The 16,324-nt window shown below is 50.0% G+C and overlaps 1 protein-coding gene across 5 annotated transcripts in view; it reads left to right on the top strand.

Moving 5' to 3' along the window:
• The window catches only part of SPTBN4 (spectrin beta, non-erythrocytic 4), a 128,424-nt gene that overhangs the window by 47,220 nt on the left and 64,880 nt on the right, over window positions 1-16,324 (top strand). For all 5 annotated transcript variants that reach the window (XM_060185944.1, XM_060185945.1, XM_060185947.1 and 2 more), the window contains 4 exons: window positions 2,231-2,381; window positions 6,231-7,191; window positions 9,090-9,227; window positions 13,239-13,989. In XM_060185944.1, coding sequence (XP_060041927.1) covers window positions 2,231-2,381; window positions 6,231-7,191; window positions 9,090-9,227; window positions 13,239-13,989 — 2,001 coding nt within the window. The remainder of the gene's footprint in view (window positions 1-2,230; window positions 2,382-6,230; window positions 7,192-9,089; window positions 9,228-13,238; window positions 13,990-16,324) is intronic.

Raw genomic sequence — 16,324 nt, 5'->3', positions numbered from 1 at the left:
CAGAGACATACAATGAGACGGAAAGAGCTGGGGCAGGGAAATCTTGAGCTTCTAAAGTCCAGCACTTGCATGCCTGAGGCTCCTGGTTCCATTTCCTGTGCCGCATGTAGCAGAGTGGTGTTCTGGCTTGCCTCTCTTTCTGTTTCTTCTTCTTTTCTTTTTTCTTTCTTTCCCCCCCCCCTAACTCCCCCGCCCATACACAACACATCTTTTTTTTTTTAATTAAAATTTGTAAAATTATCTTTATTGGATAAAGACAGCCAGAAATCAAGAGGGAAGGGAGTGATAGAGAGGGAGAGAGACAGATAAACACCCACAGCAGTGCTTCACCACTCACAAAGCTTTCCCCCTGTAGGTGGCAATCGGGGGCTCAAACCTGGGTTCTTATGCATTGTGACATGTGCACTCAGCCAGGCGTGCCACCATCCAGCCCCTCTTCTTTTTCCTCCCTCTCTTTCTTTCTCTCTTCCCTTCTTTCTTTTTCCTCAGAGCACTACTTAGCTCTGGCTTATGATAGTGCTAGGGATTGAACCTAGGACTTCAGAGCCTCAGGCATGAGAGCCTTTTTGCATCACTGTTTTGCTGTCTCTCCAGCCTTTGTCTCACTTTCTTTCTCTCATGTGAAACCCTCTATGTCACAAAAAATAAATGAAGATTTTTTAACAGGGAAACTAGTAAAAAGACACTGAGATAGAGGCAGAGGCAGAAAGAGACTGAGAGATTAAACCAAAGTCAGATGGTGACAACTTGAGAGAAACAAAGAGAAGCCGGAGAGAAAGAGACAGGTAGAGAAGCAGACACAATGTTAGCACTAGAAATCTGAATGGCTACAGAGAAGGTCACAGGAAGATGAAATTCATCTGAGAAAGATGGTAGAGATGATGACAAGGTTGACAAAAGCAGGTCTATTTATCAACTGATTATCTTTTTACACGCTCTTTTTAAAGCTTTGTTTTATTTGATAGAACAGGGAGAAATTGAGAAGGAAAGGGGATGGAGAGAGAGACAGAGAGACACCTGCAGCACTGCTTGAAGTTTTAGCACTTGTGAAGCTTCCCCCCTGCAGGGTAGGGGACGGGGGTTTAAACCTGGGTCCTTATGCATGCTAATACATGCACTTAACCAGGTGTGCCACCACCTGGCCCCCCTCAATAATTCCTTCTATCTCTCTATCTTTCTCTTTCTCTCCTTCCCTCTCTTCCTCCCTCTGTCCACCCATCCATTTCAATTTTTTAAATTTTTTAATATTTATTTATTTTCCCTTTTGTTGCCCTTGCTGTTTTTATTATCGTTATAGTTATTATTGTTGTTTCATTGATGATATTGTTGTTGGAGAGGACAGAGAAAAATGGAGAGAAGAGGGGAAGACAGTGAGGGGGAGAGAAAGATAGACACCTGCAGACCTGTTTCACTGCCTGTGAAGTGACTCCCCTGCAGGGGGCTCGAACTAGGATCCTTGCGCCGATCCTTGCACTTTGCGCCATATGTGCTTAACCCACTGTACTACCGCCCGATTCCCCATCCATTTCTGTCTATCCACTCATCCATCTGTTTGCCTTCCCTTATCACTTATTCTTTTAATAGATTAAAAATACATTACATTATTTTCTTTATTTATTGAGTAGAGACAGAGAAATTGAGGGAGAAGAAATGGAGAGTTAGAGACATACCTGCAGTATAGCTTCACAGCTCATGAAGCTTCCCTCTTGCAGATGGGAACCAGGGCTTTGAACCCAGGTCCTTGTGCGTGGTAATGTGTGCTCAACCGGATGTGCCATCACATGGCCCCATCTTTTCCTCCTTCCTCCTTATTCGTCTACCTCTATATTCTTTCTGTCTATCTATCTATCTATCTATCTATCTATCTATCTATCTATCTATTTATCCTTCCATCCATTTACCTATCCATCCATCCATCCATCCATCCATCCATCCATCCATCCATCCACTCACTCACCCATCCACCCATCTATCCAGCCAGTCATCTATTGAGACATGGAAATGAAGAGACAGGGAAGAGGTGGAGAGCACGATGGAAGAAGTTAGATATGAAGCATGGAGGGAAGCCGAGCCCCGAATTGAAATGAAAGATGGAACATTTGCAGGGAGAGGAGATGAGAAACAAGAGCAGAGACTAGAGAACTGAAATGGCAATGGCCTTATGGAGGAGGGCCGGGGCGTTGCGGGGGGCTGAGACGGACAGTGTGCTCAGTGCTGCTCCCTCTGGTAGGCTCAGCTGCTGTCCCGGGAGTGCGGGCAGCACCTGGTGGAGGCAGAGGACCTGCTGCAGAAGCATGGGCTCCTGGAGGGGGACATCACCGCCCAGAGTGAGCGGGTGGAGGCACTCAACACGGCTGCCCTGCGTTTCTCTCACATGCAGGGTGAGTCTGGGGTTGATGGTTGGGGCGGGTGCTGATAGAGGCAGGTGGAAGCTTCACCAGTGGTGGAGCAGTGCTATGGTGCCTCTTCTCATTGTCTCTCTCTCTTTCTCTCTGTCTTTCAGCCTCTATCTGGGGCAGGGCAGGGTGAGGGTGGGAAGTCCACAGTGGTGGGATCATGCAGGTGCTTAAGCCTCAGAAATAGCCCTGGTGGCAAAAACAAAAAACAAATGTTGAGATATTCTTCCAAGCCCAGGAATTGGGCTTAGAAGTCTCCTGCTGGGTCTCTCAAACTTCTGGAATAGAAATCTGGGGGTGAATGATTCCAGATATAAGGCACCAGAGGAGGGACTGCTCACAGGGACACACACATGAGACCAGAATCAGAGAGAGGTGGAATCCTATAAACATGACTGGCCCACTGTTCCTAGCGCTAGCTAGACCTGAAGCCTCTCAGCGCCTGCCACCCTCACCACAACTCCAGGAGGCATTATTGGGACCCTCCCTTTCACCCCCGGGATCTCATCCCAGCCAGCACCCCATATTCTTCCTCGAGAGAGTGATACCCATCGGCTGCACCTTGAATACAGCAAAGAGACCTGTGTGGGATGTGGGTAGCCAAGGTGATAGGAGACAGAACTGCCTGATAAGTGGGCCTCTTGACCCCACCCCACCCACCCCTACCTCCACCCCCACCCCCACCTTAGCTGACCCTGTTCTCCTCCTTGACCCTCAGTTTCCTCATGTGCAAGCTGGGGCTAGTACCAATACCCATCTATAGCGTGGTTGCAAGAATTTAATGACATTGGATACATGGACACTGCTGTAGTTTATTATGTGGTCTGATGAGTTGGTATTTGGGTCAACTTCAGTGAATGGTCAGAATTATCAGAAATCCCACTATTGTATCCAGAGTGATGTCTTTCAGACTTTTTAAAAAAAGATATTTATTTACAGAGAGAGAGAGAGAGGATATGCCAGAGTATCATTCTGGCACATGCAATGCCAGGGATTGAACTCTGGACCTCATAATTGAGAGTCCAGCACTTTATCCATAGTACTACTGCCTGCGCTGCTTCTACACTGTTTGTTCCAGTAAGAAATATATCCATCGGTGGAGTCGGGTGGTAGTTCAGTGGGTTAAGTGCATGTGGCGCAAAGCACAAGAACCGGCATAAGGATCCCGGTTCGAGCCCCCGGCTCCCCACCTGCAGGGGAGTCACTTCACAGGCGGTGGAGCAGGTCTGCAGGTGTCTATCTTTCTCTCCCCCTCCTCTCTCCATTTCTCTCTGTCCTATCCAACAGCGACATCAATAACAACAACAATAATAACTACAACAACAATAAAAAAACAAGGGCAACAAGAGGGAAAGTAAATAAATATAAAAAAATTAAAAAAGGAATATATCCATCGGGCCAGGGAAATAGCATAAGTGGTTTATGCAACAAGACTTGCATACTTGAAGCACCACAATAAGCCAGATCTGAGCACTGCTCTGGGAAAGGAAAAGAGAGAGAGAAAGAAAGAAGAAAGATTGCTGTTTCATGCAGAAGCACATGAGCAAAGGCTTATTTCTCTTTCCCTTATGCCTTGCAGTCTGACAGTTTCCTTTTTATTTTTTCCTCAGAGCACTGCTCAACTCTGGCTTATGGTGGTGCTGGGGATTGAACCTGGGACTTTACATGAAAGTCTTTTGCAGAATCATTATACTATGTCAGTCTCCCCTGCCTGCATTCTGACATTTTTCTGTCCATCCTGTTCTCTCTGAACAAATGCTGATTGTAGCCCAATAAGTTGATTTTACAGTTCCCTAATCATAGACAAGAGTTCTAGGAGGAAGGATTGAAGGTGGAAAATGTGGAGCTCAGATCACCTTTGTCCTTAACGAGTTCACAGATTGAAAGCTTGAACCCAAGCAATGGCTTTCGGAGCAAAGAAATTTCATGTAAAGGAGACATACTTTATACTCAGACATTGGTTCTAGGTATATCTTAGTCTGTTTATTCAATTAACAGGACACTATTTTCCCTGGGCTATTGCTCTGGGTTCCACCCTGTGCTGATCAATGAGGGGTCATGGTGTAACTGAGGTAGCCCCCCGGCCCTGCCCTCATGAGGGAGACAGAACAGGCAGTGACACTACCCAGAGGGGTCAGGGCTGGGATGAGAGATCCCAGGTAAAGTAATCAGAGCAGTCAGGGAAGGGCAAGCAGAGTAGAGAGAGGAGAGGGATGGGGAAATAGCATAATGGTCATGCAAAGGACTTTTCTGCCTGAGTTCAGTCCAGCGTCACTATCGGCCAGAACTGAGCAGTGCTCTGGCCAGACTCTTTCTCTCTCTCTCTCTGTCTCTTGTTAAAATAAAATAAATGAAAATGTTGAAGGAGAGAGAGAGAATGTGCCTGCTCCAGATCTGAGGTGTCAGGGCCCTGTCTCCTGGCATCTGATGAAGCAGAAGCCAAGTCCTGGGCAGGCAGCCTGCAGCGCCCTCTCTCAGGGATGTCACCAAGCCTGTATCACTCCACAACCCCCACTTTCTCTCTCCTTTTAAAAATTTATTAGTGATTTAATATTGATTTACAAAATTACATGTCAACAGGGGTATAAATCTACTCTATTCCCACCACCAGGGCTCTGGATCTTCAGTCGCCCCACTGCAAACCACCACATGGGCCAGACATCATTGCTACAACTATCTGTCTACATTTATACATAATTGCCCCATTTTTTTACCTGATCCAATCCTCTCTTCCCCTCCAAGCTGCTCATGACAACATAACTACCTCCATTTGTCCCTCTCCTTTTCCTTCTCTCTCTCTGGGTGCTGATGGAGCTGGAGTCAGAGCCCTCTTATCTTCACCCTATCACTTCTCCCTTGATGGGAGTATGGATCAAGGTTGTTTTGGGGGTGCAGAAGGTAGGAATTCTGGCTTCTGTAATTGCTTTTCTGCTGGATGTGGGCGATGGCAAGTCGATCCATACCATCAGCCTGTTTTTATCCTTCCCCAGTGGGCCAGAGCTCTGGAAAGGCAAGGTTCCAGACACACTGGTGAGGTCATCTGCCCAGAGAAATCAGGATGGAATCATGGTAGCATCTGTGACTTGGTGTCTGGAAGGTGGCAGGACATAAATTGAGACAAGATGGTTAATGAACAGGAACCAAAATAGGAATAGAGCAGATGAGATTAGGGACCTTAGGGTAGAAGAATGCTAGAAAGTCCATCTTAGGCATCTTCCTGGGGGCACACAATTATGATAGTGTTGCTTGAGTTGATAGCTAGCCTGAGGTTGGATATAAATATTGTCTGAGAAAATGGTGTCACAGTAGAGAAAAGGGCTATAAAGTTGGATTAGGGCAATGAGTAGCTCCCATTCTTGAAGAAAAAATTCTGTGGATATAATTAACTATGTACTGCCATCCACCAGACCCAGGGAATGGATATATATGTCACTAGAGCCTGTGTAACTTCTGAGTCCCTATTGGGACTCCGAGATCACTGTTCATGGTCACATCTGGGAACATTGCAGGTTGCACTCATTTCAGGACCAGTCTTCCTTGAGTGGCAGGGCAGGATGCCCCAATCTCCCTTCGGAGACTGGGGCTATCCCTACCATAGCTACTTTAAGTGAGGGCAAGATCCTGGGAGGGCCCACAAGAAGGCTTATGATGACGTTCCTGATGTAAGTGACCAGTGGTGGTGGAGAGAGGGATACATTATATTTGTGTGGGAGTCCAAGGATTCTCTAACTAGGGCCCCAGATGATAAGATGGTGTGCTATTGATCAGAAGAGACATTATTAAGTGCAAACCCTCCCCCCCTCACTCCCCTTTCTCTTCTCTCTCCTGGCTCAGGCTACCAGCCTTGCGACCCGCAGGTCATCTGCAACCGCGTGAACCACGTGCACGGCTGTCTGGCGGAGCTGCAGGAGCAGGCAGCACGCAGGCGGGCGGAGCTGGAGGCGTCGCGGAGCCTGTGGGCCCTGCTGCAGGAGCTGGAAGAGGCGGAGAGCTGGGCGCGCGACAAGGAGCGCCTGCTGGAGGCAGCCGCGGGCGGCGGCGGGGCCGGCGGGGCCGGCGGGGGCGGCGGCGGCGGCGGGGCGGCGGGCGGCGCTCACGACCTGTCCAGCACCGCGCGCCTCCTGGCGCAGCACAAGATCCTGCAGGGCGAGCTGGGCGGGCGGCGCGCGCTGCTGCAGCAGGCCCTGCGGCACGGCGAGGAGCTGGCGGCGGCCGGCGGCGCCGTGGGCTCGGGCGCAGCGCCCCTGCACCTGGCGGGCCTGGCGGAGCGCGCGGCGAGCGCGCGGCGGCGCTGGCAGCGGCTGGAGGAGGCGGCGGCGCGGCGCGAGCGGCGGCTGCAGGAGGCGCGGGCACTACACCAGTTCGGTGCCGACCTCGACGGGCTTCTGGACTGGCTGCGCGACGCCTACCGCCTGGCGGCCGCGGGCGACTTCGGCCACGACGAAGCGTCCAGCCGCCGCCTGGCACGCCAGCACCGCGCGCTCACGGCGGAGGTAGAGGCGCACCGCGGGCCGGTGGGAGGCCTGCGGCGACAGCTGACGACGCTGGGTGGCGCTAGCGGCTCCGGGCCACTGGTAGTGGCGCTGCAGGTGCGCGTGGTGGAAGCCGAGCAGCTGTTCGCCGAGGTGACCGAGGTGGCCGCGCTGCGGCGCCAGTGGCTGCGGGATGCCCTGGCCGTCTACCGCATGTTCGGCGAGGTGCACGCCTGCGAGCTTTGGATCGGCGAGAAGGAGCAGTGGTTGCTCGCCATGCGCGTGCCCGATTCTCTCGACGACGTCGAGGTGGTGCAGCACCGGTGAGCGCGGGTTCACAGGGTCGCCTTCCTCCAGCCAAGTCTGCTGTCCTGGGTTCGACAGGTTCCATGCTCGCTGTGGCTGGAACCATGGGCTCCCAGCACATGGGATTAGTTCTTTTAAAAAAAGAGAGAGCGCTTCATAGTTACGCAAAAGAGAGAGAGAGAAAGACCTTCATGCTTGAGCCTCCAAGGTCCCGTGTTCATTCCCCAGCGCCATCATAACCCAGAACTGAGCAGTGCTCTGGTGTACAAAACAAACAAACAAACAAGGAAATTTATATATACATCTCTTTTCAGGAGAAAGAGACCACCAGAGAGCACTGATCAGCCCTAGCATATAGTGGTGCTGGGGATTGAACATGGGGAATCCAGGAACTCAGGCCTGTAAATATGTTGCATAACCACTGCTCTGTCTCTCTGGCCTGGGGTACTGCCTTTTGCTTTTAGGCCTGTGGTGAACACTGAACGTGTGTGAAGCACTCGCAAATGCCAGGGACACAAGGAAGCCTGCCAGGGGCAGCCTGTTGTTACTACGCAGCTCCTGTTCCTCTAGCACCAAATTGACCTGAATTCCACCCCAGACACCCCAACTCTGGCCCTCCCCTGGGACTCTCACTGCCCAGACACAAATAGCACTTGATTCTCTCTGATAAAAATAGCTCTCACCCATGTCACTCTCCTTACTCACCCCACTTTACATTTCTCTGTTACACTTTTTTACTGTGATTAGTCTGTTGGCTGACCTAGAACTGAGATGTTAAAGGGGTCAGGTGGTGGTGAGCCTAGTACAGCATACACACATTACCAAGCACGAGAACCTGTTTCCAAGTTCCTGGGCCCTACCTCCCCACCCCACCCCCCCCACGAAACTTCATAAGTGATGGAGCAATGCTGCAGGTATCTCTCTATTTTTGTCCTCTATCTCCCCTCTCCCTCTCTATTCTGTCTCTATCAGGAAAAAAAAAAAGGGGGTAGGGCCACTGAGAATAGTGGAGTTATAGTGCAGACACCGAGCCCCAGAAATAATCTTGGTAGTAAGACCTGAGTTATTAAATGAGTGAAGGAAGCCTTTCTTATTCTTTTTTTTTTTTTAATTGGATAGGGACAGAAAGACATGGTGGGGGGAATAGAGAGGGCAGAGAGACAGCTGCAGCCTTGCTTCACCACTCATGAAGCTTTCCCCCTGCAGGTGAGGACCAGGGACTTTGAACTCAGGTCCTTGGGTACTGTAATGTGTGTGCCAACGCCTGGCCCCCTGGAGGAACCCTTCTCACCAGGCATCTTGTTCATTCCTTCATCCCTTCATTCACAGGCTCCTGCTCCCTCTAAGTCTTGTGTTGGGCATTGCTGGAAACACAGACCTGCTTCCCACCCTTGCTGTGCCCACAGTTACCCAATCCACAGCCATGGGCATTGTAACTAAAGGAGGACTGTGCCCAGCTTAAAATAGATTTTCTTGGGGGGGGGGCTGCTGGGAGCTTGAACCAGAAGAAGTTTGGGGGAGGCTGCTGAAGCCAGGCCAAGTCACAGTGGGTCTAAGAAACTACACAGCTGGTTTTGAGGCTAGAGATATGTTTGAAAGGAAAGAGATAGGCTGCAGTCTGAGATGTGGGGACCCAAGTTCAGGCTGTGAGGAACGGTGAGAAAACCCAGGCAGCATGTGAGGGCAAGCTCCGAGGGACCTGGACAGAATTCCCCCCCCCCCCCCAATCAGGGGCCTAACATTTGAGTTGCAGGTAGGTAGAAGGAGGAGGAACCAAGAAAAAGAGTCCGGAAGGGGGAGGTTGGAGAGTTCAGAGAACCAGAAGAAGCAGTTTCATAAAAGCCAAGACTCAGGCTGGTCCCCCCAGGATTCAGGCCTCTCTGAGCACCCCCCCCCCCCCCGCTTCCTTCTGCAGATTTGAAAGTCTGGACCAGGAGATGAACAGCTTGATGGGCCGCGTCCTGGATGTAAACCACACAGTCCAGGAGCTGGTGGAAGGAGGCCACCCCAGCTCCGATGAGGTGCGCTCCTGCCAGGACCACCTGAACAGCAGGTAGGCGGAGCCTGGGACTGGAAGACCACTCTGGCACCTCACCCCGCTACTTCCCCTTCATCCTTTCCTCATTCATTCAGATCAATCAAGAATGTGCAATATCACCCTGAGATGATAAGGAGTATCGAGTAAAGCTGGAGAATCTGAGGTGGGGTGGTGGAGAATGGTAGTACCCTGTGCTGGTGATGATATGGCAAGACAGGGATTCAGTCAGTGTCAGCGGGCTGTTTATTTGCTCAGAAATGATTTACTGAGTATCTTCAGTCCTCTGGGACTTCTCCCAAGCACTTTAGATGCCTTGATTTATCTCCCAATGTCTGAATTTCCATAGTAAAGTTTCCAGAATTCAGAACTCTCTTGAAAATAGTAATGGGGTATGGTCAGGGAGATGTCTCAATGGATAAAGTGTTGGACTGTCAAGCATAAGGCCCAGGTTTGATCCCTGATAACACATGTACCAGGGTAGTGCTCTTCTCCTCTTTTTCTCTCTCTTTCTGAACATATCAGTAAACAAACAAACAAACAAACAAACAAAATCTTCAAAAATAGTAACAGGGCAAGGAAGACAGCATAGAAGTTATGCAAAAGACTTTCATGCCAGAGTCTCTGAGGTCCCAGGTTCAATCCCCTGCACCACCACAAGCCAGAAATAAGCAGTGCTTCAGAAAAAAAAAAAAAAGACTATCTTCCCTCCATAACACTGACCGAAGTTGTCCCAGTGTGAGTAGGGCTCAAAGATAAGGATAGATTCAGAGAGGTGAAATCCTTAGCTAAGGTTATTCCATCTGGTAAAGTGGAGACAAACCAGTTTCCTTCCTTGCTTCCTCTCTTCCTTTCTCTCTCTCTCTCTCTCTTTCTTTCTTTCTTTCTTTCTGCCAGCAAGGTTATTGCTGAGGCTCAGTGCCAACACAATGAATCCAACTCTTATGAGCCTTTTTTTTTTTGAAGTAAAGACAAGAGAAATTGGGGGGGTAAGGAAAGAGAGAGAGAGAAAGAGAGACTTGTAGAACTGCTTTACCATTTATAAAGCTTCCCCTGTCTGTAAATAAGGACCAGGAGCTTGAATCCAGATCCTTGCACAAGTTGCTGTTTGTGCTCCAGAGGGTTCACCACTGCCTGGTCCCCCAACAGCTGGAGGCTTTTGATCCAATATATTTGGTCTTCTCAAACCAATGGGATATAGAACTGGGGAGATAATAGCACTGTGGCTAGCAAAGAGACTTTCATGGCTGAGACTAGAGGTCCCAGGTTCAGTCCCTTGCACCACCATAAGCCAGAGCTGAGCAGTGTTCTGGGAAAAAAAGTAAATGTATAACATAACCCATGTTCCTTCACCAAAGAGGCAAATAGGGTGGTCCAAGGTTACACAGCAAGTTAGGGAGTCAGGCCTGGATTTGAGGTTGGATTTGTCTGACTCCAAAGACTGTGATCTTCAAGGTCAGACATACACAGTAGGCATTCAGTAAACATTCACGCTCCTTCAAAAGACAAAACAAAACATCCGCCAAGCTGTAAGATTCCAATAACTTGTGATGCCTGAGTCTTCCAGTCTCCAATCAAAGCAGCAGGACCCCAAAAGATAACAGCAATAGTGACTTAAAGCATTTAGGGAGGTTATGTGTTGAGCACATTTTTGTTGTTGTTTGTTTGCAGTAAAGCAAACAAACAACAACTGCTCAGCTCTGGCTTATGGTGCTGCCGGGGGTTGAAACTGGGATCCCAGAGTCTCAGCACGGAAGTGTGTGTGTGTGTGTGTGTGTGTGTGTGTGTGTGTGTGTGTGTTTAAACATTATATCAACACATGAAAGTATTTTTGCATAACCACTATGCTATCCCTCTGTCACTATTGATAAGACAGAGAAATTGAGAGAGAAGAGGTGATAGAGAGGGAGAAAGAGGGCGGGGGTAGATAACATAATGGTTATGCAAAGAGACTCTCATGCCTGAGGCTCCAAAGTCTCAGATTCAGTCTCCTGTATTAGAAGAGATATGGAGGAAGAGAGGCACCTGTCGCCTGCAGGCCTGCTTCACCACTTGTGAAGCTTCCCCATTGCAGGTGGGGATGAAGGACTTGAATCTGGGTGTTTGTGCATTGTAATGCACATGCTCAGTCAGGTGTGCCACTGCCTACCCCACCCTTCTCTTTTTTTTTTTAAATTTTATTTATTCCCTTTTGTTGCCCTTGTTGTTTTATTGTTGTAGTTATTATTGTTGTCACTGTTGGATAGGACAGAGAGAAATGGAGAGAGGAGGGGAAGACAGAGAGGAGGAGAGAAAGACAGACACCTGCAGACCTGCTTCACCACCTGTGAAGCGACTCCCCTGCAGGTGGGGAGCCGGGGTTCGAACTGGGATCCTTATGCCGGTCCTTGTGCTTTGCGCCACCTGCGCTTAACCCGCTGCGCTACAGCCCGACTCCCCCCCTTCTCCTCTTAATGAAAGCTATTAAGGGCCCAAAGAGTTTGTCTTAGTGGGTATATCTATCAATATTTAATGTATTCTGAAATTAATACTGAGAAATTGAAAAATGCTAGGCTATTTAAAAATAGCAACAATAGGGGATTGGGTGGTGGTGCACCTGGTAGAACGGAATGAACATGTTCCCATCTTCAAGGACTTTGGTTCCCATCTTCAAGGACAGCACCCACCTGCAGGGGGGAAGCTTCATAAGCAGTAAAGCACTGTTGCAGACGTCTCTCTTTCTCTGTCTTTTCTTTCCCCCTCAATTTCTCTCTATCCCAAAACAGCAACAATAAATCTATGATGTTTAGCATGACATTTTTTAAATGAAGAAACTATTTTTTCACTTAAAAAATGGAGCGACGGGGCTGGGCAGTAGCACTGCGGGTTAAGCACACATGGTGCAACGTGCAAGGACTGGTGTAAGGATCCTGGCTAGAGCCCCCAGCTCCCCACCTGCAGGGGGGGTCACTTCACAGGCGGTGAAGCGTGTCTGCAGGTGTCTTTCTTTCCCCCTCTCTGTCTTCCCCTCCTCTCTCCATTTCTCACTGTCTTATCCAGCAACAATGACAGCAATAACAACAACAATAATAATAACAATAAACAAGGGCAACAAAAGGGGGAAAAAAAGCCTCCAGGAGCATTGGATTCATAGTGCAGGCACTGAGCCCCAGCAATAACCCTGGAGACAAAAAAAAAAAAAAGAGCGAGAAGAGAAGCACTGCTTTTGAACATCTCTTTACTGATATATATTTAAATATTTAATTTATTTGAATAAGAACGATGGAGGGTAAGATAACAGAGAACAAGACTAGAGTACAGTTCAGCTCTGCCTGATGGTGGTGCCGGGAATTAAGCCTTGGACCCCAGATATGAGAGTCTTTTGCAGAGCTGTCTTATGCTGTCTTCCCAGCACTACTACTGTCTGGTTTAAAAGAAGGTGGCTGGGTTCTTAGTCTGGCTTCTGAATTCAGCCTGTGTCATGTAGCCTCTGGGAAACTCTGAAGATGGTATAAATGAAAAGGCATCTTTGAGTTTGTAGGAAGACGGTTTTGACCTTGTTCCCATTACAGTACATTTTTTCCCCTTTTGTTACCCTGGTTGTTTTACCATTGTTGTGCTAATTATTATCATTGTTATTGGTGTCGTTGTTGGATAGGATAGAGAGAAGTGGAGAGAGGAGGGGAAGACAGAGAGGGAGAGAAAAAGATAGACACCTGCAAACCTGTTTCACCGCCTGTGAAGCGACTCCTCGGCAGGTGGGGAGTCGCCGGCTGGAACCGGGATCCTTCTGCCGGTCCTTGCGCTTTGCGCCCAGTGTGCTTAACCCACTGCGCTACCTCCCGACCCCCTACAGTATATTTTGAGAACCACTGCTCTCAGCAAAAAAGTAAAATGTAGGGCTTCCATTTACCCATGCAGAAACTGGGGCTCCGGAAGGTGAAGGAACTTTGAAAAGTCACACCACACGTTTGCACCCTGTTTGCATGGACCCACCACGCCCCAGAGGAGTTTCCTCTTTCCTCATTCTGCCTTCCTTCCCCTGGGCAGGTGGAACCGCATCGTGGAGTTGGTGGAACAGCGCAAGGAGGAGATGAGCGCGGTGCTGCTGGTGGAAAACCATGTACTGGAGGTAGCGGAGGTGCGCGCCCAGGTGCGCGAGAAGCGGAGGGCAGTGGAGAGTGCGCCCAGAGCTGGAGGAGCCCTGCAGTGGCGCCTGAGCGGCCTAGAGGCGGCCCTGCAGGCCCTGGAGCCGCGCCAGGCGGCCCTCCTGGAGGAAGCGGCCCTGCTGGCAGCGCGCTTCCCCACGCAGGCGGCCCGACTGCGTCAGGGAGCAGAAGAGCTGGGCACCGAGTGGGGTGAGCTGGCTGGCTCGGCCCAGGCGTGCGGCGAGGCGGTGGCGGCGGCCGGGCGGCTGCAGCGCTTTCTGCATGACCTGGACGCCTTCCTGGACTGGCTGGTGCGAGCGCAGGAGGCGGCGGGCGGTGGCGAGGGGCCCCTGCCCGGCAGTCTGGAGGAGGCGGACGCGCTGCTGGCGCGCCACGCGGCGCTCAAGGAGGAGGTGGACCAGCGCGAGGAGGACTATGCGCGCATCGTGGCGGCCAGCGAGGCGCTGCTGGCGTCCGATGGCGCCGAGCTGGGCCCGGGCCTGGCCCTGGACGAGTGGCTGCCGCACCTGGAAGTCGGCTGGCACAAGCTGCTGGGCCTGTGGGAGGCGCGCAGGGAGGCGCTGGTGCAGGCACACATCTACCAGCTCTTCCTGCGAGACCTCCGCCAGGCCTGTGCCGTGCTGCACAACCAGGTGCGCGCCTGGGGCTACTGGGGTGGGTGTGGGTCTGGGTGTGGGTGCGGGTGGGCCCCGGGTGCGGGTGGGCCCCAGGGGTCCCGGGGACAGGGAAAGAGGCAGGCAGTGTGACTGCAGGGCCACGGGGTTTGAGGTGCATATGTGGTCAGTGGAAATGGTGATCTGGTGTGGCTAGCTGGGTTTGGGGGCCATCCAACAACGTGAGTATGGCAGAACAACTTATTATTATTACTTAGGGTTTTTTTTTTTTCACCAGAGAACTACTCAGCTCTGGTTACTTCTGCTGCAGTTCCTCCTCTCCCTCTTCCTCCCCCTCCCCTCCCCTCTCCCTCTCCCTCCCCTCTCCCTCACCCTCCCCTCTCCCTCTCCCTCCCCTCTCCCTCTCCCTCACCCTCCCCTCTCCCTCACCCTCCCCTCTCCCTCTCCCTCCCCTCTCCCTCTCCCTCCCCCTCCCCTCTCCCTCTTCCTCCCCCTCCCCTCCCCTCTCCCTCTTCCTCCCCCTCTCCCTCTTCCTCCCCCTCTCCCTCTTCCTCCCCCTCCCCTCCCCTCCTCCCCCTCCTCCTTGTACTCCTCCTTCATCTCCTCCTCCCTCTTCTCTCCTACCCCTTCCTTTTTTTCCTTTTTTTTTTTTTCACCTCCAGGGTTATTGCTGGGGCTCGGTGCCAGCACTATGAATCCACTGCTCCTGGTAGCCAATTTTTCATCTTTTTCTTTGGATAGGAAAGAGAGAAATTGAGAGGGTAGGGGGAGATAGAGAGGGAGACAGAGAGACAGACACCAGCAGACCTGCTTCACCACTTTGAAGTGACCCCTCAGCAGGTGGGGAGTGGGGGGGGAGTGAACCAGGATCCTTTCATTTTGTACTATGTGCACACTTAACCCAGTGCGCCACTGCCCAGCCCCCCCCTTCTACTTAAAAAATTTATATATAAATAATATAATATAACATAACATAATATTATTAATATATGTAATTTTAAGGGGAAAGATTCAGAGAAAGACACAGAAAGACCAGAGCACTGCTCAGCTCTGGCTGATGGTGAAGCCAGGGATTGAACCTGGGACCTCGGAGACCCAGGTATAAAAATCTTTTGCAGAAGCATTAGGCTGTCTCCGCAGTCCTCTCTTCTACTTTTTATATTTTATTTATCTCAAAGGATAGTTAAAAAAAAATAAATTGAGAGCAAAAGGAGATATAGAAAGGGAGAGAGGAGAGACACCTGCAGCTCTGCTTCACCACTCATGAAGCTTCCTCCCCTGCAGGTGAGAACTTGGGGCTTGAACCTAGGTCCTTGCGCACTGTGATATTTGTGCTCATCTGGGTGTGCCACTGCCTGGTATTTATTTATTTACTTACTTATTTATTTATGTGTTTGTTTTAATGAAAGCGAGAAAGGTACAGAGAGGAAAGTACAGAAAGAAACCGGAGCACTGCTCAGCTTTGGCTTATGGTGGTGTGGGAAACTGAATCTGGAACTTTGGAGCCTTGGGCATGAAAGTCTTTTTGCAGAACGACTATGCTATCTCCTCAGTCTTTTAAACAAAATCATTTTTTTTTTGAGATTTTTTATTAATGAAAAAAAGAGAACCAGAGCTTCACTCTGGCATATGCAATGTAAGATATGGAACTTGAGACCTCATACAAGTCCAGCAACTCTTTTCCACCCATTATTTCCCTAGCTGTGGTGTGACAGAATTTGAGGCTTAAGATGAGTGGGCTCGGGGCTTATATATACTGCAGTATACTAACTGGATATGAACTCTCTGGAAAAATATGATTGTATGAGGTTGACAAGTGGTGCTTAGTGGGATTCGGAGGAAATCTTGCAATTGGCTGACAGGATAAAGATTAATGAAGGAGGTTCAGGCTGAGAGATTATTTGGGATCAGTGAGTGATTGCAGATTATATGGTCAAGGCTGCCCCATACTAGCAGACGATCTTCCTGTTGGAGATGATGACTTGCAGATCCTCAGATGAGGAGAACTGTGTTTGGGGCTTGAGGAATCAAACGTGATGACTTTCTGGGAATAGCCAATCCAGGAGATCATCCTGGGCTGGTAACCAGAGTAAGGATCTGCTAACCAGATCCTAAGCAATCAGCCCAGTTTTCAGACTGTCCAGAAGTAGGTAGTAAATTTTTTTTTGGGGGGGGGGTGTCATGAGAGAGTGACTACTTGTGCTGATGACTTACAGAAAGCTGACCCTATTTGAGGGTTATGGTGGGGGCAGACAGGGACCCTCAGACGATGAAGTCAGTGAATATTGGAGACGGGCTTTAAAGTCCTCCCACTTAATTTTTTTCCTTTTGTATCCCGAGGTTATGTGCTGTT

The sequence above is a fragment of the Erinaceus europaeus genome, chromosome 2, assembly GCF_950295315.1.
Source record: "Erinaceus europaeus chromosome 2, mEriEur2.1, whole genome shotgun sequence".
Taxonomy (NCBI): Eukaryota; Metazoa; Chordata; class Mammalia; order Eulipotyphla; family Erinaceidae; genus Erinaceus; species Erinaceus europaeus.
Note: the sequence above shows the minus strand (reverse complement) of the source record. Positions and strands in the feature narration are given on the sequence as shown.